Source organism: Oncorhynchus nerka, linkage group LG4 (assembly GCF_034236695.1).
Source record: "Oncorhynchus nerka isolate Pitt River linkage group LG4, Oner_Uvic_2.0, whole genome shotgun sequence".
Taxonomy (NCBI): domain Eukaryota; kingdom Metazoa; phylum Chordata; class Actinopteri; order Salmoniformes; family Salmonidae; genus Oncorhynchus; species Oncorhynchus nerka.
This window is the reverse complement of record NC_088399.1, coordinates 26,695,409-26,720,101: the sequence shown is the minus strand read 5'-3', so window position 1 is coordinate 26,720,101 and position 24,693 is coordinate 26,695,409. Positions and strand designations below refer to the sequence as shown.

The window sequence follows — 24,693 nt, the reverse complement described above, 5'->3', positions numbered from 1 at the left end:
CCAATCCTTTTCCCTCCTCCTGTTGAAGCCGTTTGTGTGTGTTCCCAAATGTGAGCCATGTTTTGTTTCCTGAGTAGAATGGAACCCCCTTTTACTGAGACACAATGTAAAGGGAATTGTGTACAATGGTGTAGTATGTCCAATATGAAACCGCACTGAACATTGTGCAATACCAACAATGGGCTAATTGGGGGTTTAAAAGTGTTTTCTAAAGTTAATTATTATAATTATAATATTATTATTACTATTGTTATTATTAGTATTAATAGTAGCATTATAACAAATGTTTTTTATTTGTATTACTGTTACAGTGATAACTATCTGGTAATCATTACTTTTAATGATGTTAACATTGTCAATGCTATAATGTTATTTGTGCTATAAAGGCGATTCACTTTATTCCCTTTTTATATTGTTAAACAACAGTATACGTCTGCTAACATTTCCTCATAAAATGTTAAGATTTTCGACCATTTGTATTATTTTTCACAATCTTCATTTGCGGAACTTTTATTTTGAAGGACAATCGCCGAGGTCACGGCTTTATTCTGGCTAGGTCTTGCTTATTCTTGCTGGTGGAACGGAGGTCAAAGCAATCCGCGACAAGACTAGCTGCAGCCGTTGTTTTGAAGTACAGCTGTTTATTTTTTTACTACCACTTTGGTTTTTAATAACTGAAGACATCATCGAAGTACGATGTCAGATTTCGACCACAACCCGTTCGCGGACCCTGAATTCAATAATCCTTTTCAGGTAGGTGTAATACTCACCGGTCTGTCATTTGGCTATGCTAACTGGTTAGTCTGATTATTATAACTAGCAAGCTATGTCATCTCTGTTGAGTGCATGTTAGCTTACTAAGCTAACGTTAGCTAGTTTTCTAACGATAGCAGTGTCAGGTCGTTTCTCCTGGCATGACTGACAACATAGCAGCAGTAACGTCAGCTAGGTAGCTTGCAATACTTTCTAGCAAACGTTTAACATTAGCCTAGGTCGAAAATATATTGTCATCTTCAACCTAGACGTTAACAGTACAGTAACTCTCAATTCGTTATTTGGAACAAATATAAAGTTGTACTATATCAGGCAATTATTTACAAACGATATTCGCTAGTAGAGTAAACTAGCTAGCTAGATGATTTAGCGTATTCTTGTCATGTGTGATGTTATCAGTGTCAGTATGCTTGCTGCTACATCTAGCTAGCTAACGTTAACTTGCGTATGATTTGCCACCCATCTATTGTGGTGCGTCTTCACCTGAACTGTTTATCTCTGCTAGACCGGCAGCGTACATGGTCTAACACACACACACACACACACACACTTATGTGGCCTCATCTCATGTTGATTCATTAAGCACTTGTGAGTTATTCATTTAGGACAACTCATTGAAATTTATGTTGGTAGGCAGTTAGTGCTTGGCGTTACACATGACAGCAGTGTTACAGACACGGTGGACATGACAGCAGTGTTACAGACACGGTGGACATGACCGCAGTGTTACAGACACGGTGGACATGACCGCAGTGTTACAGACACGGTGGACATGACCGCAGTGTTACAGACACGGTGGACATGACAGCAGTGTTACAGACATGGTGGACATGACAGCAGTGTTACAGACATGGTGGACATGACAGCAGTGTTACAGACATGGTGGACATGACAGCAGTGTTACAGACATGGTGGACATGACAGCAGTGTTACAGACATGGTGGACATGACAGCAGTGTTACAGACATGGTGGACATGACAGCAGTGTTACAGACACGGTGGACATGACAGCAGTGTTACAGACACGGTGGACATGACAGCAGTGTTACAGACACGGTGGACATGACAGCAGTGTTACAGACACGGTGGACATGGCAGCAGTGTTACAGACACGGTGGACATGACAGCAGTGTTACAGACACGGTGGACATGACAGCAGTGTTACAGACACGGTGGACATGACAGCAGTGTTACAGACACGGTGGACATGACAGCAGTGTTACAGACACGGTGGACATGACAGCAGTGTTACAGACACGGTGGACATGACAGCAGTGTTACAGACACGGTGGACATGACAGCAGTGTTACAGACACGGTGGACATGACAGCAGTGTTACAGACACGGTGGACATGACAGCAGTGTTACAGACACGGTGGACATGACAGCAGTGTTACAGACACGGTGGACATGACAGCAGTGTTACAGACACGGTGGACATGACAGCAGTGTTACAGACACGGTGGACATGACAGCAGTGTTACAGACACGGTGGACATGACAGCAGTGTTACAGACACGGTGGACATGACAGCAGTGTTACAAACTTCACCGGCCAACGTGTTGCTTGTATTGGACTGTGTGTAGCATTGACCATTTTTTTCCCATGTTATGGGAAACAAAATACCTTTATATGTCCAAAACACGCCACAACTGACACAATGTAGATTAATCTTCAATGGCCACATGCTGATTCTTACTAATGTGAAGTCTGCAGAGTAGAAGTCTGAGCACAACCCACATGCTATAAAAATGTGTGTCTGTCATGTATTTGGAATAAATAATCCAGGGGATTTGAAGAGGGGGTGAATGGGAGCTCTGTTGGGGCACCTTTTGTTGTCAGTGATTCTGGGAATAATAATCCCAGTCTTTGAGGGTGTCCATCGGCTCAGATGGCTTTGGACACAGCATAGGTAGTTTGGTCATCGTTCTGGTGTTTGGTGACGGAAAATAGCAATACCACAATATAACTGACATCACAAAAATAAATGTTTCCTGACAACAAAAGCAAATGTATAATTTCTAGGAACTGTATTTATCAGACACAAAGTGAAATGTCTTTCGCTATCAAATAAACATCTGAATCCAACTTTGTTCAAACTGCACCATATTCCTGCTGTGTAAACCGTGGTAGGAAGTCTCGCATGAGGTGTGTGGTCTAATGGTAGCCCGCTGTCTCAACTGTTGTCTAGGAATTCAATCACCACATTGTGATTGACAGGTAGAATACTCTATTCAAGCCAATCATTTGTTGTTTCGTCAAAACAACATGATGGATGCCTACAGTCATTTGATGTGCTGCTGTGATGTCCTGAGGGGCGCAGCAGTCTAAGGCACTACAGTCCCTGGTTCAAATCCAGGCTGAATCGGGAGTCCCATAGGGCGGCGCACATCTGGCCCTGCGCCGTCCGGGTTTGGCCGGGGTAGGCCATCATTGTAAATAAGAATTTGTTCTTAACTGACTTGCCTAGGAAAATTTTAAAAGTAAAAAAAAATACAACAGTTCTGTGACCACACCACATTTGCTTTCCAGGAATTCTGCATTGATACCTGCTACTGTGGTGGTTGTAAGATGAGATGTTGCATTGCTTTCATTATGATAATTGTAGCCTATTTGTTACGTACGCCTCTAGGAAGAGCGAACGCAACACCCTGCTACAACTCAACTCCCCGTGGAGTGAAAGGGATATGGGATTGTAGGTGAGTAAGGATGACAAAGGCAGAGAATGATACCGTTTACATGGAATTTATTCCATCACACGGTAATTTTGGGGGAAAGGGGCTGGGCGGAACCAAAGAAAGTCCCCCCCGCCCGGGAACAAATTAAACAGAAAAGTACAAACAAGTTCAATAATCAAAACAGTCCTTTGGACATAAACATACCTCCGCAGGACCGTTACAAAATACTTAACAAAAACCAACAGGACCTACTAATCAAATCTCTCCTAACAACAACCAACACAGGATCTCTCCCTTCTGAGCAACAGAACACTGGCTTATATAGCTGGAGAAGGAGTTGGTAATTGAAGACAGCTGTTTCTGATGAGAGGGTGGGGTCAGCTCCAATCCTCAATGGGGCAGACCAATCAGCTACTTAGGGGAATCCGGGAAGCCATCCTGAAACACACACATACATACAAACAAAACCACAACACAGAAACTGAGGAATGTAACACTATTACTTAGATCTGTAGACTGTCAATGTAGAAGTGTCTCACCAGGGAGAAACTGTGTATTTGATCCTCACAGCACATTTTACCCTGTTTGTTTGGTGAACAGGTCCTGCTTTGTAATTGTTTGCCTAGACTGCTTCCTAGCTAAGTAAAACTCAACTCGATGATGTAGCCAACTTCATATCAACAGAGTTGAGCGGCGACTAGTGTGGGCGGACTGGAGTTCGCAACATCACATGGACATTTACCCGTGTAATTGCGGACTATTTGGTTGCTGAAATATGTAGTTTTGATAATTTAATTTTATGTGATGTCGCGACCTGCAGTCTGCCCACACTAGGCGCCGCTCAACTCCGTTGATGAGAAATAGGCCTGCATCGCAGAGTTCAGTTTTACTTGGTTAAGTTACTTCCCAGGCTAGTTGTTCCTTGTTTTAGACACAAACCTCTTTCTTGCTTTCTCTCTCGCCTTTTCTTTCTCTGTTTCAATTGAATTATAGTTTAATCACTGCCACGGTTGCTTGCTAGCTCTCAACACACACACACTCTTGTCCTTTAATCATTCAATTCTGTCCCCTCCTTGCTCTTTGAATAATGTGGCTTGGTCTGTAGGTTGATGCTTAGGCCTATGTGTAAGGATGATTGATAATTGATCGTAAGCATGGTTTTATTGTTTAAGAAGGTATGAATGGTGTTTTTTATTTTATTTTTTATTTCACCTTTATTTAACCAGGTAGGCTAGTTGAGAACAAGTTCTCATTTGCAACTGCGACCTGGCCAAGATAAAGCATAGCAGTGTGAACAGACAACAGAGTTACACATGGAGTAAACAGTTAACAAGTCAATAACACAGTAGGAAAGAAGAAAAAAAGGGGGGGGGGGAGTCTATATACATTGTGTGCAAAAGGCATGAGGAGGTAGGTGAATAATTACAATTTTGCAGATTAACACGAGTGATAAATGATCAGATGGTCATGTACAGGTAGAGATATTGGTGTGCAAAAGAGCAGAAAAGTAAATAAATAAAAACAGTATGGGGATGAGGTAGGTAAAAAAGGGTGGGCTATTTACCGATAGACTATGTACAGCTGCAGCGATCGGTTAGCTGCTCAGATAGCAGATGTTTGAAGTTGGTGAGGGAGATAAAAGTCTCCAACTTCAGCGATTTTTTTATTTTATTTATTTTTTATTACTTTTTTTTTTTTTTTTTTTTTTGCAATTCGTTCCAGTCACAGGCAGCAGAGTATTGGAACGAAAGGCGGCCAAATGAGGTGTTGGCTTTAGGGATGATCAGTGAGATACACCTGCTGGAGCGCGTGCTACGGATGGGTATTGCCATCGTGACCAGTGAACTGAGATAAGGCGGAGCTTTACCTAGCATGGACTTGTAGATGACCTGGAGCCAGTGGGTCTGGCGACGAATATGTAGCGAGGGCCAGCCGACTAGAGCATACAAGTCGCAGTGGTGGGTGGTATAAGGTGCTTTAGTGACAAAACGGATGGCACTGTGATAAACTGCATCCAGTTTGCTGAGTAGAGTGTTGGAAGCAATTTTGTAGATGACATCGCCGAAGTCGAGGATCGGTAGGATAGTCAGTTTTACTAGGGTAAGTTTGGCGGCGTGAGTGAAGGAGGCTTTGTTGCGGAATTGAAAGCCGACTCTTGATTTGATTTTCGATTGGAGATGTTTGATATGAGTCTGGAAGGAGAGTTTACAGTCTAGCCAGACACCTAGGTATTTATAGATGTCCACATATTCAAGGTCGGAACCATCCAGGGTGGTGATGCTGGTCAGGCGTGCGGGTGCAGGCAGCGAACGGTTAAAAAGCATGCATTTGGTTTTACTAGCGTTTAAGAGCAGTTGGGAGGCCACGGAAGGAGTGTTGTATGGCATTGAAGCTCGTTTGGAGGTTAGATGGCACACTGTCCAAGGACGGGCCGGAAGTATATAGAATGGTGTTGTCTGCATAGAGGTGGATCAGGGAATCGCCCGCAGCAAGAGCAACATCATTGATATATACAGAGAAAAGAGTCGGCCCGAGGATTGAACCCTGTGGCACCCCCATAGAGACTGCCAGAGGACCGGACAGCATGCCCTCCGATTTGACACACTGAACTCTGTCTGCAAAGTAATTGGTGAACCAGGCAAGGCAGTCATCCGAAAAACCGAGGCTACTGAGTCTGCCGATAAGAATATGGTGATTGACAGAGTCGAAAGCCTTGATGAAGACTGCTGCACAGTACTGTCTTTTATCGATGGCGGTTATATGGTTTAGTACCTTGAGCGTGGCTGAGGTGCACCCGTGACCGGCTCGGAAACTAGATTGCACAGCGGAGAAGGTACGGTGGGATTCGAGATGGTCAGTGACCTGTTTGTTTACTTGGCTTTCGAAGACCTTAGATAGGCAGGGCAGGATGGATATAGGTCTGTAACAGTTTGGGTCCAGGGTGTCTCCCCCTTTGAAGAGGGGGATGACTGCGGCAGCTTTCCAATCCTTGGGGATCTCAGACGATATGAAAGAGAGGTTGAACAGGCTGGTAATAGGGGTTGCGACAATGGCGGTGGATAGTTTCAGAAATAGAGGGTCCAGATTGTCAAGCCCAGCTGATTTGTACGGGTCCAGGTTTTGCAGCTCTTTCAGAACATCTGCTATCTGGATTTGGGTAAAGGAGAACCTGGAGAGGCTTGGGCGAGTAGCTGGTGGGGTGGGGGGGGAGCTGTTGGCCGAGGTTGGAGTAGCCAGGCGGAAGGCATGGCCAGCCGTTGAGAAATGCTTGTTGAAGTTTTCGATAATCATGGATTTATCGGTGGTGACCGTGTTACCTAGCCTCAGTGCAGTGGGCAGCTGGGAGGAGGTGCTCTTGTTCTCCATGGACTTCAGTGTCCCAGAACTTTTTGGAGTTGGAGCTACAGGATGCAAACTTCTGCCTGAAGAAGCTGGCCTTAGCTTTCCTGACTGACTGCGTGTATTGGTTCCTGACTTCCCTGAACAGTTGCATATCGCGGGGACTATTCGATGCTATTGCAGTCCGCCACAGGATGTTTTTGTGCTGGTCGAGGGCAGTCAGGTCTGGAGTGAACCAAGGGCTATATCTGTTCTTAGTTCTGCATTTTTTGAACAGAGCATGCTTATCTAAAATGGTGAGGAAGTTACTTCTAAAGAATGACCAGGCATCCTCAACTGACGGGATGAGGTCAATGTCCTTCCAGGATACCCGGGCCAGGTCGATTAGAAAGGCCTACTCACAGAAGTGTTTTAGGGAGCGTTTGACAGTGATGAGGGGTGGTCGTTTGACTGCGGCTCCGTAGCGGATACAGGCAATGAGGCAGTGATCGCTGAGATCCTGGTTGAAGACAGCGGAGGTGTATTTGGAGGGCCAGTTGGTCAGGATGACGTCTATGAGGGTGCCCTTGTTTACAGATTTAGGGTTGTACCTGGTGGGTTCCTTGATGATTTGTGTGAGATTGAGGGCATCTAGCTTAGATTGTAGGACTGCCGGGGTGTTAAGCATATCCCAGTTTAGGTCACCTAACAGAACAAACTCTGAAGCTAGATGGGGGGCGATCATTTCACAAATGGTGTCCAGGGCACAGCTGGGAGCCGAGGGGGGTCGGTAGCAGGCGGCAACAGTGAGAGACTTATTTCTGGAGAGAGTAATTTTCTGTTTGGGTATGGACCTGGAAAGTAAGCCTGCAAAGTAATGTCAATCTCTGCAGTAGACTGCAACTCCTCCCCCTTTGGCAGTTCTATCTTGACGGAAGATGTTATAGTTTGGTATGGAAATCTCAGAATTTTTGGTGGCCTTCCTGAGCCAGGATTCAGACACGGCAAGGACATCAGGGTTAGCAGAGTGTGCTAAAGCAGTGAGACTATGCATGAAACCAAGGATTTTTCGATCACAGAAGTCAACAAATGAGGGTGCCTGGGGACATGCAGGGTGTACTTCCCACAGCCAACTGTGCTGTATAGAAATGTGTGTAACTCAACACGAGTTGTGGAGTGGTGTGCTAACCACAGTGCCACAAACAGTAATTTATTTATTGGGCTATACATGATTAGTCCCTCTTTGCATTTCTCTCCTCTCACGTATTGCTGCAGATTGTGGACCCCAGGAAGAGTAGCTGCTGCTATTGCAACAGCTAATGGGACCCTAAAAAATATATATAGTACCAGTCCAGTTTGGACACACCTACTCATTCCAAGGTTTTTATTTTTTAACTACATTGTAGATTAATAGTGAAGATATCAACTATGAAATTACACATGGAATCATGTAACCAAAAAAGTTTTAAACAAATCAAAATATTTGAGCTTCTTCAAAGTAGCCACCCTTTGCCTTGATGACAGCTTTGCACATTCTTGGCATTGTCTCAACCAGCTTCATGAGGTAGTCACCTGGAATGCATTACAACTAACCGTTGTCCCTTGTTAATTTGTGGAATTTATTTCCTTAACTAGTTGCTCCTACCCTCTACTTTTTTGAACATTTTGTTAAAAATCGCGCAACATTTCAGCGCCCTGCTACTCATGCCAGGAATATAGTACGTTCATATGGTTAGAATGTGTGTATAGGAAACCCTCGGACGTTTTTAAAACTGGTTAAATCACGACTGTGGCTATTACATAACGTGCGTTACATCGGAAAGCGCAGGAAAACCTGATCACAGAAAATGGAAATAAATATCCTTGCGCCACTTCCAGCAATTGTTAACAGTGAGCCGAATTAGATAAGACCGAGCATTCAACTCCCACAGCATCCCCATGCAGTCGAGTATCTTGTGAATTTAATCCTCTTTGATTCTTGGTTGAACCGAAAGAGGGGCACGACGTACCTCCGGTCTCCGACCAGATCATTCCGGAAGAGCTCTCTCCTGAAATTTTTTCCAAGACGACAGCTAATGATATGTACATCGCCTACGGATGATTTTTATCGCTTATTAACGTTTACTAATACCTAAAGTAGCATTACAAACGTATTTCGAAGTGTTTTGTGAAAGTTTATCGTCTACTTTTTGAATTTAAAAATGACGTTACGTTGTGAAATCGCTGTTTTTTTCGTTTATCACACAGTCTACATATAACGATATCTTGGCTTTATATGGCCCGATTTAATCGAAATAAAGACCCAATAGTGTTTATGGGACATCTAGGAGTGCCAACAAAGAAGATGGTGAAAGGTAATGACTGTTTTCTATTTTATTGTGCGGTTTGTGTAACGCCGAAATGCTAATTATTTTGTTTACGTCCCCTGCTGTGCTTTTCTGTTGTAGTGTATTGGTGCATGCTATCAGATAATAGCTTCTCATGCTGTCGCCGAAAAGCATTTTAAAAATCTGACTTGTTGCCTGGATTCACAACGAGTGTAGCTTTAATTTGATACCCTGCATGTGTATTTTAATGAACTTTTGAGTTTTAACTAATACTATTAGCATTTAGCGTAGCGCATTTGCATTTCCAGAGCTCTAGTTGGGACGCAAGCGTCCCAGGTAGAGGTAAGAGGTTAATGCGTTTGAGCCAATCAGTTGTGTTGTAACAAGGTAAAGGTGGAATACAGATGAAAGCCCTATTTGGTAAAAGACCAAGTCCATACGATGACAAGAACAGCTCAAATAAGCAAAGAGAAACAACAGTCCATTACTTTAAGACAGGAAGGTCTAACAATCCGGAAAATGTCAAGAACTTTGAAAGTTTCTTCAAGTGCAGTTGCAAAAACCATCAAGTGCTATGATAAAACTGGCTCTCATGAGGCCTGCCACAGGAAAGGAAGACCCACAGTTACCTCTGCTACAGAGAATAAGTTCATTAGAATTACCAGCCTCAGAAATTGCATCCCAAATGTTTCAGAATTCAAGTAACAGACACATCTCAACATCAACTGTTCAGAGGAGACTGTGTGAATCAGGCCTCCATGGTCGAATTACAACAAAGAAACCACTAAAGGGCCCCCATTTAAGAATAATCAAATATTTGCTTGGGCTTGGAAACACGAGCAATGAACATTAGATCGGTGGAAATCTGTCCTTTGGTCAAATTTGAGATTTTTGCTGCATTCTGCAGCGATACGCCAGCCCATCTGTTTTGCGCTTAGTGGGACTATCATTTGTTTTTCAACAGGACAATGACCTATAACACACCTCCAGGCAGTGTAAGGGCTCATTGACCAAGAAGGAGTGTGATGGAGTGCTACATCAGATGACATGGCCTCCACAATTAACCAATCTAAACCCAATTGAGATGGTTTGGGATGAGTTGGACCGCAGAGTGAAGGAAAACAGCCAACAAGTTCTCAGCATATGTGGGAACTCCTTCAAGACTGTTGGAAAAGCATTCCTCATGAAGCTGTTTGAATATATTTTGATTTGTTTAACACTTTTTTGGGGTTACTACATGATTCCATATGTGTTATTTCAGTTTTCTATTTGTATAGTTTTCTTCACTATTATTCTACAATGTAGAAATTTGTACAAAATAAAGAGAAACCCTTGAATGAGTCGGTGTGTCAACTTTTGACTAGTAGTGTGTGTGTGGACATCCAGGATTGGTCAGATTTCAGAGCTGGAAGGCTGTCGTGATTCCATCTGAAGTGCTCACATTTGTCACTTGAATTGGGACATGAGTGCCTGCCTTACCCCAGTCCTAGTGGGCCGCTGTCCTGTTGTTTGGCTCCTCCCTGTCATGGATCAATAAATCACATATTGCACAGAGTGCACAGCACACACCTAGTTTCTTAGTGATTTAAAAGGCATGGATGTGAAGCAGCAGGGACTGCTGTCCTCAATGACCAAATCTGTGCACCCCAGAATTAGGCCTAGGCTAACCTAACAGAACACAGGATTTCTAAGACCACTGTCGGTAATGGCATTGTTAGTTCAATCAATCAAATGTATTTATAAAGCCCTTTTTACATCAGCAGATGTCACAGTGCTATACAGAAACTCAGTCTAAAACCCCAAACAGGAAGCAATGCAGATGTAGAAGCACGGTGGCTCGGAAAAAACTCCCTAGAAAGGCAGGACCCTAGGAAGAAACCTAGAGAGGAACCAGGTTCTGGCTGGTAGTTAGTCCTCTTTATTTTTATTTAACCTTTATTTAACTAGGAAAGTCAGTTAAGAACAAATTCTTATTTTCAATGACAACCTAGTCGACGCTGGGCCAATTGTGTGCCGTCCTATGGGACTCTCAATCCCGGCCGGTTGTGATACAGCCTGGAATCGAACCGGGTCTGTAGGGACGCCTCTAGCCCTGAGATGTACTGCCTTAGAACGCTGCGCCACCTGGGAACCCTGGCTGTGACAGGTGGAGCTTATAAGAGTACATGACCATTTACGGACAGATTGTTCATCAAGATGTTCATAGATGACCAGCAGGGTCAAATAATAATCAGTGGTTGTAGAGGGTGCAACAGGTCAGTACCTCAGGAGTACATGTCAGTTTACTTTCATAGCCGCTTTTCATTGACTCCCCATTTCAGCCTGTTTAAGCCTTGAAGCCAGTAGCTTTGTGATTAATTCCCTGCAACTCCGGGCTCTCTTCAATAGTTCATGAAATCATATGGTGCTGTCATGGTGACAGCTGGTGCTTCGGGTATTTTTGGCTGCTTTCCCCTGACTTGCTTCCTGCTCTTTCATGGTAGTTTCTCTTATCAAATAATTTGCCTTCCTAAAACCCATCTACCAAAGAGCTGATGAAGAAGTCGTTGTTGCAATGTCTCCACGAGATTGATGTAGAGAGGCTACAAGTTATCCCTATCTAACACACACACACACACACCCACGTGTTTGTGTGTTTACATTGTGCGCGTCAGCGTCATTGTTGCTGTGGCAGTAGTGACTGCCTGTATGGCTGCTTTCTCTCTGTGAGATGCTCTCAGAAGGAGAGGAATACTTCACCTTCTCGTGGAGCTATGTTAATGGCCCCTCATTTCTAATATTAACTGAGATGTTTTTTGTGTTTCACATAACCTAGATCAGTCCAACCTGTTGAATCTGTTGTACTGTAGGCTAACAAAAGCAGTAGCTTATCTTGTAGTTTTGAAGTTCCATGTGCTGTGCTTGTACTTAAGCGCTGTGTGTTTGTGGCTGTGCGTCAGGACCGTATTACAGATTCATCACTATATACCCTGAAATATTGATGACTGACCTGTCCTCGGGACAAGGAGCAGCCTGCTTCTGTTAAACACAGACATGAGACTCAGTCAGAACAGAGGAGGAGGGTTGGACTGGGACAGACTGACTGATACTGGACTGTACCGGCTGTAACTGGCTATACTCCACTGCACCAGTCTGTAGCCAATAAATCCAGTATAAACTGCTATCTTGGACTGCACTGAACCTGAGTCTCATCTGAATTTATGCTGTATGAGTGAAATGTCTTGTCATTGTGAGCTGGCTACCTGAAATGCACCCTACACCATGCACACACACACAGTGATGATATAGACTACACCAAAGCACACCTTATTCTCTGTTTCAGAGCTGACCGCAGCACACACCTGTAGACACAGTGGACACACAGTAGTTAAACAATGCATCAGTCCTGGGAGGTGCACCTATAGGCCTACTTTTAGCACTTGGCAAATAGCCTAGCTGTTGCCTGCTGGATTTACAAGGAGACTGGAGAACAAAGTAGGCCAATGAAACTGAGATTTTAACTGACTGATACCAACATGGAATCTGCATAGCCTAAAATAAAGGTTGATGAAATATAATGATTAGCCTAGACTGTATCTGTCTACGCATGCCAGCAGCAGTACCCAGTCTTTTTTCTTAGCAGAGGAAGGCGTTCTCTTCTCTAACTAGTGGGCTCTGCCATATTTATAGCTGTCTGTGGTGGGGAAAATGATTGGAATCATCCTGTCTTTGCCAGTTTTGGATTATAGCCCTGGGTTGACAGTGAAGGGTAGCCTGCTGTTGGGGTCTGTCTGTCTGCAGCCTTGTAATTGTGGAGGAATTCTCTTCTTCAGATGAAAAGTACGTTCTGTTTGTTCTTTTGAAAACCTGAGGCCAGGTTAGGTAGATGAGGCTGGTGGTGCTCTTGATTTGTAAGCAGACATCATAGATTGGGTTGAAGTAAGCTTAGGCTAGGCTAGCATCCACTACAGATGATCCGTTCACGTCACACGAGTGGCTTTAGCGTTCATTCATCACACCATGGTAATGCAGTAGATATAGGCGATGCAATTTGAGAGCCTGTTATTAAGTCCTGATTTACTACATGGGAGTGCAGTCTGTTGACTGCCTCACTGCTTCTGGTGATATACTGTGTGAACACTGACTTTGTTCTCTCTTTTCCTTTCCTCTCAGGATCCGTCAGTGACACAAGTAACACAAAATGCTCCTCCAGGGTTGGAAGAGTACAACCCCTTCACAGATGCCAAGCCGGTGAGAACTGCACAGTACACTGCACAGTACACTGCACACTGTTAGACGTGTTGAGGAGAGGTGGGCTGTTGGCTGTGAGATAGCGACACCATTGATGAGATAAATAGAAGAGCTGATATGGTACTGATGGTGACTACAGATGATTAGTGTTCGTTATGGTATTATATTCAGAGTTACCTTCCAGGAGGAGTGGTTGAAGATTCTGATTCCTGAATGTCTGCTTCTCAGCTAACACCCTATTCCCTCGTTAGTGATATATGACATTTAGCAGACATTTAGCAGTCATATGTGCATACATTTTAAGTGGTCCCGGGAATTGAACTCACTATCCTGGGGTTGCAAGCACCATGTTCTACCAATAGAGGACCACTAGTACACTACCTTGTTTTGAGCTGAGCTACATGGGGTTCTTGTCAGAAGTAGTGTACTACATGGAGGATAGGGTGTGGGTTGACACTAAACCAGTGTGTGATGATTCTATTTTCTCCCAGGTCCCTCCTGGCACTGCACCCAAAGTACCTGCCCCCACCACCAACACACAGCCAGCCATCATGAAGCCTACGGAAGAACCGCCTGCATACTCGCAGCCTCAACAGACACAGGTACCCCACATACACCTCACAACCTCTTCTGCCCTTTTACACCATGCAATTCCACCCCTCTGAAGAAAAGAGAGGAGAGCTCTACGGCTGCACCTTTTCGCGATGGAATGTATTTCCATATAAACACCATGGATGCCCCCCCTGGGGTGGGTGTGACAGCTCCTGGCTAGGAGGCAGCAGGCTCTCCCTCAGCATGTGGAGTGTTCTAATAAAAGCTGTTTGTGACAGTGTGGAGATAGCCTAGCTCTACACCTTGCCTCCTGATTGAAAAGTGTAACTTAGTGTTTGCAAAAAGAGAGCGTGATAGAGACACAAGCAGACAGATAACACAGGAAAAAGAAAACGCCTTAATCTAAAGTTTTAGGAACTTTTTATACCTCTACTGACACAGTTTTGTCCTTGATCATACACACAGAGAGTTTCAGAATGCTGCACCAGGAAGTTGGCAATAAGGCATGTGACTAGTATCCTTCTTCACTGTTTAAATACAAATCCTTTGTACTTTAAATATGCATTGTTCAGCATTCATTCATCTCTGCCAAACAGACACACACACACACACACACAGATACAGTTGAAGTCGGAAGTTTACATACATCTTAGCCAAATACATTTAAACTCAGTTTTTCACAATTCCTGACATTTAATCCTAGTAAAGATTCCCTGTTTTAGGTCAGTTGGGATCACCACTTTATTTTAAGAATGCGAAATGTCAGAATAATAGTAGAGAGAATAATTTATTTCAGCTTTTATTTCTTTCATCACATTCCCAGTGGGTCAGAAGTTTACATACACTCAATTTAGTAGCATTGCCTTTTAAATGGTTTAACTGGGTCAAACGTTTCGGGTAGCCTTCCACAAGCTTCCCACAATAAGTTGGGTGAATTTTGGCCCATTCCTCCTGACAGAGCTGATGTAACTGAGTCAGGTTTGTAGGCCTCCTTGCTCGCACATGTTTTTTCAGTTCTACCCACACATGTTCTATAGGATTGAGGTCAGGGCTTTTTGATGGCCACTCCAATACCTTGACTTTGTTGTCCTTAAGCCATTTTGCCACAACTTTGGAAGTTTGCTTGGGGTCATTGTCCATTTGGAAGATCCATTTGCAACCAAGCTTTAACTTCCTGATGTCTTGAGATGTTGCTTCAATATATCCACATAATTTCCCCCCCTGATGATGCCATCTATTTTTTTTTAAGTGCAACAGTCTCTCCAGCAGCAAAGCACCCCCACAACATGATGCTGCCACCACCATCCCAACCGTGAAGCACGGGGTTCTTCAGCTTGCAAGCCTCCCCTTTTTCCTCCAAACATGGGTCATTATGGCCAAACAGTTCTATTTTTGTTTCCTCAGACCAGAGGACATTTCTCCAAAAAGTACAATCTTTGTCCCCATGTGCAGTTACAAACCGTAGTCTGGCTTTTTTTATGGCGGTTTTGGAGCAGTGGCTTCTTCCTTGCTGAGCAGCCTTTCAGGTTATGTTGATAGAGGACTCGTTTTACTGTGGATATAGATACTTTTGTACCTGTTTCATCCAGCATCTTCACAAGGTCCTTTGCTGCTGTTCTGGGATTGATTTGCACTTTTCGCACCAAAGCACGTTCGTCTCTAGGAGACAGAACACGTCTCCTTCCTGAGCAGTATGAAAGCTGTGTGGTCCCATGGTGTTTATACTTGCATACTATTGTTTGTACAGATGAATGTGGTACTTTTAGGCGTTTGGAAATTGCTCCCAAGGATGATCCAGACTTGTGGAGGTCTACAATCTATTTTTTGTCTGATTTCTTTTGATTTCCCAATGATGTCAATTAAAGAGGCACTGAGCTTGAAGGTTGGCCTTGAAATACATCCACAGGTACACCTCCTTGACTCAAGTGATGTCAATTAGCACTGTTTGGCCTTCTAAAACCATCACATTATTTTCTGGAATTTTCCAAGCTGTTTAAAGTCAGTCAACTTAGTGTATGTAAACTTCTGGACCCGCTGGAATTGTGATACAGTCTTTAAACAATTGTTTTAAAAATGACTTGTCATGCACAAAGTAGATGTCCTAACAGACTTGCCAGAACTATAGTTCGTTAACAAGAAATGTGTGGAGTGGTTGAAAAATGGGTTTTAATGACTCCAACCTAAGTGTATGTAAACTTCTGACTTCAACTGTACATTACTAAACAAGGTCAGCTGCCTCAATTTCAAGTTGACTTGAAGTTAACTGTCAGAGATCAACTCCGACTTGTCAGCCATATGGAGCATCAGTCTGCATAACGTCCGCAACATCTCTGTGTACTGTAGTGTCAGTGCCCCCTGTTTGACTGTGTGTGTAGGAGCAAGTGCGGGCTTCAGCAGAGCTGCTGAGGAGACAGGAGGAGCTGGAGAGGAAGGCAGCAGAGCTAGACCGCCGGGAGAGAGAGATGCAGTCCCTCAACGCATCAGGAGGTTGGCACCAACCTTCATACAACATTCAATGTTTCCACATTAAAACATTGTTAAGCTTTGTCAGACCCAAAAGTTCAAACAAGATCTTAGCAACATCATTCAAGCATGTTTCTCCTCTCTCCTGGTTCAGGTAGGAAAAACAACTGGCCTCCTCTCCCAGAGAAGTTCCCTGTGGGTCCCTGTTTCTACCATGACATCACAGTGGACATCCCTGTAGATTTCCAGAAGACTGTCAAGATCATGTACTACATCTGGATGTGTGAGTGACTGTATCTATGTTCCCTACACCTCATAACCACATAAACCTAGCTCCAGTCTCTACCCAAGATCATGTACTACATCTGGATGTGTGAGTGACTGTATCTATGTTCCCTACACCTCATAACCACATAAACCTAGCTCCAGTCTCTACCCAAGATCATGTACTAAATCTGGATGTGTGAGTGACTGTATCTATGTTCCCTAAACCTCATAACCACATAAACCTAGCTCCAGTCTCTACCCAAGATCATGTACTAAATCTGGATGTGTGAGTGACTGTATCTATGTTCTCATAACCACATAAACCTAGTTCCCCCAAACCTCTGGATAACCACATAAACCTAGCTCCAGTCTCTACCCAAGATCATGTACTAAATCTGGATGTGTGACCTCATATGTTAACTGCTCTGCTCCCTTGTCAAGTCAGACTCTACTATGGCAAATGTACACTTTTTAGAATTGTACTTTCAATATGCCTGAACTTTTGCCTGAGTTTTGTTGCAAGCTTAAAAAAAAGACTATTCTCCAAATCTCCCAGCTGTCTTGTCTGACAGCATATCTTAGAGCTGAAAAGGCCATTGAGAAGGGGTACAAAGGAACACGTAAATGCAGCATGTATTCAATATGAGCCAATAGTACAGGGTGGAATTCCACTACCACATGATGCAGCTAGTCATGTGACCGGGTCAGGTGACTGGGGGAGGCTTTGGGAGTTCCAACCGGTCTTGGGCACTCCTCCTACCTCTCTCCTACAGTATCTCCCTTTCTGCATCTCTCTCTCACCTTCTCCTCTCTTTCCCCACACCTTATGTGTTTTTCCCCGTCTCACCAGAGAGCATTATAGAAGTGTTAGATTCCTCAGTATGGTTCAGAATCCTGCCGCTATAGTTATGACTGTCCATGCCAATGTGACTGTAGACTACAACACACCAGACTCTATACAATGCCCAGAGTCATGCCATTATTATAGCCCCAAGGTAGAGTTCTGCTCATTGTGAATTATTTAATTGACTGTGTGTGTGTACGCCATGTGTGTGTGAACACTGTTTAGTTTATTAAGATCCCCATTAGCTCCTGCACATGCAGCAGCTACTCTTCCTGGGGTCCACATCAAACGTACAAATACATGACAAAGTACAGTACAGTTAAATGAGAGCTTTAGAAAGAGGCGCTGTGATAAAATATGTTTTTAAAGCTAAACTTTTTTATTTTTTTATAAATAAAAAGCAAGTTTAGCTTTAAAAACATATTGTATCACAGCGTCTTTATTCACCTTTATTTTACCAGGTAGGTTAGTTGAGAACAAGTTCTCATTTGCAACTGTGACCTGGTGAAGCAGTTCGACACATGCAACAACACAGAGTTACACATGGAATAAACAAACGTACAATCAATAATACAGTAGGAAAATCTATATACAGCATGTGCAAATGAGGTAGGATAAGAGAGGTAAGGCAATAAATAGGCCATGGTGGCAAAGTAATTACAATATAGGAATGGTAGGGTGTGCAAATGATGAATGTGCAAGTTGAGATACTGGGGTGCAAAGGAGCAAGATAAATAAATACAGTATGGGGATGAGGTAGATGAGCTATGTACAGGTGCAGTGATCTGTGAGCTGTTATGACAGCTGGTGCTTAAAGCTAGTCAGGGAGATAAGTCTCCAGCTTCAGTTAGTTTTGCCTGAGTAACATCTGGCTCTATACATAACTGAGCAGTGCATTGAATCTGTTTTGGGTTTGAGAACCATGAAGAAACCCATATTGGTGTGTCGGGTATGTACTGTGTATCTGTTTTGAAGTGTATACAAATAGATTATACAAGTGGTTAGGCATTTTTAAACACAAATGTCTTAAGACTAGAAGAGAAGTAATTTTGTCCTCAACCATGAGACTGTCATGCATGTTGTTGATGTTAGTTCTCTGTGCAGTTTTTCGACTAGTTAACAAAAAATGATGTATGTCATATAAAATATATTTACCCCACCCAGTATTGTAATCAAAACTTACCAGAAAGCATGTCGTCCTTGGCTCAGACAGTGTAGTAGTGTGGGCTCCGTAGCATATCATTAGTGTGAAAGATCTTGAGCATCAGCTGTACATGTGATGGAAGAATGCACTGTGGATGCAGAGGGTTGCAATTTCATTGATAGTTTAACCAAAATATGCCACGAGACCTAGAATTGCCTTGTGTATCCCATAGAAAATGTTCACTGTTATAAGCTAACTTTTTTTGATGAATGTAAGCAAAACTGCAGGGCTTAACTTCCCATGGAAAATTCCCAGAAATGTCCTGGAAAGTAGACCATTTGCAACCCTTTGATGTATAAGTGGCATACTAATTATATCCATACTATGACCAATAAGCTCACGATATACTCAATTCACGTCACAAATGGTACGGTTAGTGTGGGTAGTATGAGTATTCAAACAGTGTTAGTCCTTTTAGCTTCTTGTAAGACGAGTGTAAAAATAGTAGAAGAGTAAACGGCCCAAGGAAACTGCCCAAAGGGCTACCGCACTGTACATACAGTGGGGCAAAAAAGTATTTAGTCAGCCACCAATTGTGCAAGTTCTCCCACTTAAAAAGAGAGAGGCCTGTAATTTTCATCATAGGTACACTTCAACTATGACGGACAAAATGAGGGAAAACATTTCAGAAAATCACATTGTAGGATTTTTTTATGAATTTATTTGCAAATTATGGTGGAAAATAAGTATTTGGTCACCTACAAACAAGCAAGATTTCTGGCTCTCACAGACCTGTAACTTCTTCTTTAAGAGGCTCCTCTGTCCTCCACTCGTTACCTGTATTAATGGCACCTGTTTGAACTTGTTATCAGTATAAAAGACACTTGTCCACAACCTCAAACAGTCACACTCCAAACTCCACTATGGCCAAGACCAAAGAGCTGTCAAAGGACACCAGAAACTAAATTGTAGACCTGCACCAGGCTGGGAAGACTGAATCTGCAATAGGTAAGCAGCTTGGTTTGAAGAAATCAACTGTGGGAGCAATTATTAGGAAATGGAAGACATACAAGACCACTGATAATCTCCCTCGATATGGGGCTCCACGCAAGATCTCACGCCGTGGGGTCAAAATGATCACAAGAACGGTGAGCAAAAATCCCAGAACCACACGGGGGGACCTAGTGAATGACCTGCAGAGAGCTGGGACAAAGGCAACAAAGCCTACCATCAGTAACACACTATGCCGCCAGGGACTCAAATCCTGCAGTGCCAGACGTGTCCCCCTGACATGTCCAGGCCCGTCTGAAGTTTGCTAGAGAGCATTTGGATGATCCAGAAGAAGATTGGGAGAATGTCATATGGTCAGATGAAACCAAAATATAACTTTTTGGTAAAAACTCAACTCATGACAATGATCCCAAACACACCGCCCGGGCAACGAAGGAGTGGCTTCGTAAGAAGCATTTCAAGGTCCTGGAGTGGCCTAGCCAGTCTCCAGATCTCAACCCCATAGAAAATCTTTGGAGGGATTTGAAAGTCCGTGTTGCCCAGCAACAGCCCCAAAACATCACTGCTCTAGAGGAGATCTGCATGGAGGAATGGGCCAAAATACCAGCAACAGTGTGTGAAAACCTTGTAAAGACTTACAGAAAACGTTTGACCTCTGTCATTGCCAACAAAGGGTATATAACAAAGTATTGAGATACTTATTTTCCACCATAATTTGCAAATAAATTCATAAAAAATCCTGCAATGTGATTTTCTGGATTTTTCCCTCATTTTGTCTGTCATGGTTGAAGAGTACCTATGATGAAAATTACAGGCCTCATCTTTCTAAGTTGGATAACTTGCACAATTGGTGGCTGACTAAATACTTTTTTGCCCCACTGTATCTGATGTTAGAGAAGCTTCCATTGAAGAATACTCTGAGTTCTATTGTATAAGTAACTCTCCATCCATGTGGTGGCAGGTGATGTAAAGCCATAACAAGTGAGGTTTTTCAATAACAAATTAGGATCAATAACATTGAAGGCTGCTCTGAAATCCAACAAAACAGCTCCAACTATCATCTTATTATCCATTTATTGTGTGTGTGTACACTGTGTGTGCTGGTTCACGTTCCACTTGGCACGGCACCACCAGGCTCCTCAGTGTGTTAAATTATTTAGTAGCCATCTTTCCTAATCCTCCTCCTGTTCCTCACATCCTGTTCTTCATTAGCATGACTTGGCAGGACAGTGAGGTAGCTTGAGGTCCTCTATCAAAGTCTTTCAGATAGAAATGTAATGTTTTAGAGTTGATTTCTACACCTTTTTCTGCACTTCAAAGATTTATATCAGCTCTATACTTTACATTTCTATCTGCAGGGTATTTAATGTTAACTAACCAATGATATTATGTGTTTGGTTCTGCTCCAGTCCACACGGGGACACTGTTTGCCAACATGTTTGGCTGTTTGGCCTGGTTCTGTGTGGATGCGTCCAGAGGAGTGGACTTCGGCCTGTCCATGCTCTGGTTCATGATCTTCACTCCCTGCTCCTTCGTCTGCTGGTATAGACCCCTCTACGGAGCCTTCAGGTCGCTACATACACAATTACACACACACACACACACACAGACGTCTTTGTCAACATTAAACAGGAAACTTTCTCCACCTCTCTCTCCAGGAGTGACAGCTCTTTCCGTTTCTTCGTCTTCTTTTTCGTCTACATCTGTCAGTTTGGTGTTCATGTGATGCAGTCCATCGGCATCTCCGGCTGGGGTGCCAGGTAAGGACAGGAAGCGATCACAGATATTGACAGAAAGTGACACGGTCACAATGTTCTCTGAGAATAGAGGGTGCAACATAATGAACTTTGATTGCACATAGAAATACAAGTAATAAAGGTTACATGTTACTCACCCTTTAATCTTGTCTATGGTTGTCCTTTTTCCTTCAGTGGGTGGATCTCAGCTCTGACTGGTCTGAATAAGAGCATCCCTGTTGGCATCATCATGATCCTCATCGCTGCTCTATTCACTGCCCTTGCTACCATGTCCCTCATCATGTTCAAAAAGGTACCCCACACACACAATTCTTCATCATATTCATAAAGTTATGAATGAGACTCAGCCTTTCACTGTGTTAGAGACGATGAGACTTAATGGAACCAGAACACCCACACGGCCTCTGAGATGATGAACATGGGGTATTTATAGACATGCTCAAGTATATAATTACCTCTTCTCACTGCTCTCCGTCTCCTTTCTCCCTCCCTTCCTCTTATCTTCCTTCCCTCTCATCTCTCTACCCCCCCCCCCCCTAATTTCTTCAGGTACATGGTATGTATCGCACCACAGGGGCCAGCTTTGAGAAGGCCCAGGCAGAGTTCGCCACGGGCGTCATGGCCAACAAGACAGTCCAGACAGCCGCTGCTACTGCAGCCTCCAACGCTGCCAGCGGAGCATTCAAGCAACAGATCTGATTGGTCCACAGACACCCCTAGAGCTCGCCCTCTTTCTTCTATCTGTTCAATCCAAGCTCCAGAGCGAGCTGGAGTTTCCCTGCCCTCCTAACCTAGCTCTACTGACATGACTAGCATGACACCTAGAAGGATGAGACCTATGATGTCATAGTAGATGAAAGCAGGAAGTAGAAATGAGAGGCTCGTTTGAATCGTTTCATTCAGTTCAATTTGTCTCCCAGTGCAGATGTACTTCATATAGAGTCTTTGAGCTTTATGACATCCCCGTCTGATCCCTCTCCTTCTCATTCTGCTCACATGGTGACACCCAGCTTCCACCAAGCCCTGCCTCTCACATGCCCTGAGGGCTGTAACTCCGCCCACCCCAGTGACTTTATTAATGCACTCCTGTCCTGTGTCTGTCTTACCCCATACCCTTTAGTCATGTCACTAAGTGTTTGCAAACTTTCCTTTTGAGTGTATGATTGTGCAGCTGTGTGTATGTATGGGTGTACAGCTGTCTGTATGCGTGTGTATATGAATATTAGTGTCTCCATATGTTGAAGCTGAGGCCTATATACTATATTTCTCTCATTCTCTAAAGCATTGTACCAAGTCAATTCACTGCACCAAGACTCTCTTAGCTGTAGCTATCCATTCACTTCCACGACTGTTTTATTAACTGGATTTAGCCAAGTACTGTTAAAATGTAACACTTAATAAAATCAACACTTGTTTACTTCTTTTGAACCCTGAGCCGGTCAGGCTGAGATGGTCACTAGTCAGTGAGGTGTGTCCTCTGGTGGTGATACTGGCTAGTGTTGATGATGAATGCTGTGCATTCCACAACATTGTTTAATACCTCGGAATGATCACATCTAAATAGTTTAATCTCAAGAAGTGAGTGTAAACTGATCAGAACTCTAAATCAGGAAGGAAGGGTACTATTATGTCTGTACAGTTCATACACTCTGGCAGTCACGCGACATGTTATTGTTCAGTTGACGTTATGATTAAAAGAGAGCAGTTAGCTCTGACACCTGTGGTTGCATCTGTCCAACTTAACAGGTACGAGTCTCAGAAATCAGGATTCTGTCTTCTACGGTCTTATCCTTTTCATAACCGTGCTTTTCTCACAGCCTTGTAGTCTTGCCTTTGATAACATTTGATCAAAATACCTTATAAACAAAGAACCAGATGACATGAACCTAAATGTCATAGCCTCTATCCTCTAGCCTTGTCCCTTGCTTTAGTGGTAAAGTTGCACTTCATGTAGACACTCCTTCACACACAGACACATCCACCCAACAGCTGGATTCTAGGCCTTGAGACCTGCACAGACACGTGTATGCTAGCTAAACTATATGCTAACAAATGACTCCAGTGTGTGAGCGAGCTAGCTCGTCTCCAGCCTTGGTTTTCTGGTGGAGACATACCTCAGTTACAGTTAGTACTATTCAGGATTATATCAAGATGTACTCTACGTGCATGACAAAGCTTGCAGATCAGCTGGACACTACTCTGGTCTAGGCATCTGTGTGTATAGAAGTCCATGGTTACACTCCAGTGAGTGGGTGAACTGATGAAAAGGAGGATTCTGTCTGTTTGAAGTTGATGCTGTGCATTAAAGTGAATCACTCCAGTAGTCCCTCTTTCTCCAAACACCCCTTCAGAACAGGAGATATCATTGTTTATATCCCAGTTATATAATTGGTCTGTGCTGTGTAGATGCTGATCGCCTGAGTATTCATTATTGTATCTTCATGGTTGAGTGAAAGGAGAGATTATTCTATTCCCAGAGGCTTGTTTATTGGTTTGTCTGTTCTGTGTCTTCCCCTCAGTTCGATTGTATTCATCATGCTAGATAGAAAGTACTGAATAAGTTCTGATTCCGTTCAATTGATTAACTTGTCTTGTTTTGAGTGTTTATAACTGAACCTACCTGTGACATGAAGAGAGGTTGGGGATGTTTGAGGGGTGTGTGCGTGTCCATGTGTGCTGTAATATCATTGACGTGTGTGTTGTGGGGTGTCAGTCAAAGTGAAGTCTTAACAAGGATAACTGGTTGTTCAGTTGAACACTGTGGGCAGAGACAGGCTGGCATCTTCCTTTTTATACTTTCCTTAATAGTCTAATAGTTATTCATCTCTCTGTGGTCTTGAGTATGAGTGAATGTGTGTGTGTTGGGCTACTTTAAGTTATTCTACATCTTTTGAAAATCTGAACGAATGGCACCTGAATGTTCCTGTTAAATATGTGTTGGCTTGAAAACAATAAAAAAAATGCATCAACTGGGAAATGTGAGAAAGTCAGTAGGTGAAACTAAGCAATGTTTGTGTTTTGAGATGGGCTGTGGCTTTAACTTGTGCTTTTTAATCAATGTATCAAGTATATAGTAAAGTACTGAGAATGAATATGAAATTTGTCTTGCTCAACTCTGACAATGAAATAAATTGAAGTTATTTAAAAAATTAAGCAAACTTTAAGGAATGTTTGTAGATTTTGTAAAGTTTGACAACTTGTCGGCTGGTATCCTGAATTTCATTGTACTGTACAGAAACTCTCCTCTCCTTTTTAGTCGCATGTTGAGTAGTTTAAGTTTTGTATATTTATTGTATTAACACAAAATAAAATTCAGAAGTCAACTCTA

General features: G+C 43.1%; 1 protein-coding gene across 1 annotated transcript; it reads left to right on the top strand.

Annotated features, from left to right (window-relative positions):
• The first annotated feature begins 560 nt into the window (after nt 1–560).
• Nucleotides 561–24,693, top strand: scamp1 (secretory carrier membrane protein 1). Its single transcript, XM_029650086.2, has 9 exons — nt 561–753; nt 13,250–13,327; nt 13,819–13,929; nt 16,255–16,366; nt 16,497–16,625; nt 21,018–21,177; nt 21,267–21,368; nt 21,540–21,657; nt 21,915–24,693. The coding sequence occupies exons 1-9, from the start codon at nt 697–699 to the stop codon at nt 22,062–22,064; spliced, it is 1,017 nt and encodes a 338-aa protein (XP_029505946.1). The 5' UTR covers nt 561–696; the 3' UTR covers nt 22,065–24,693.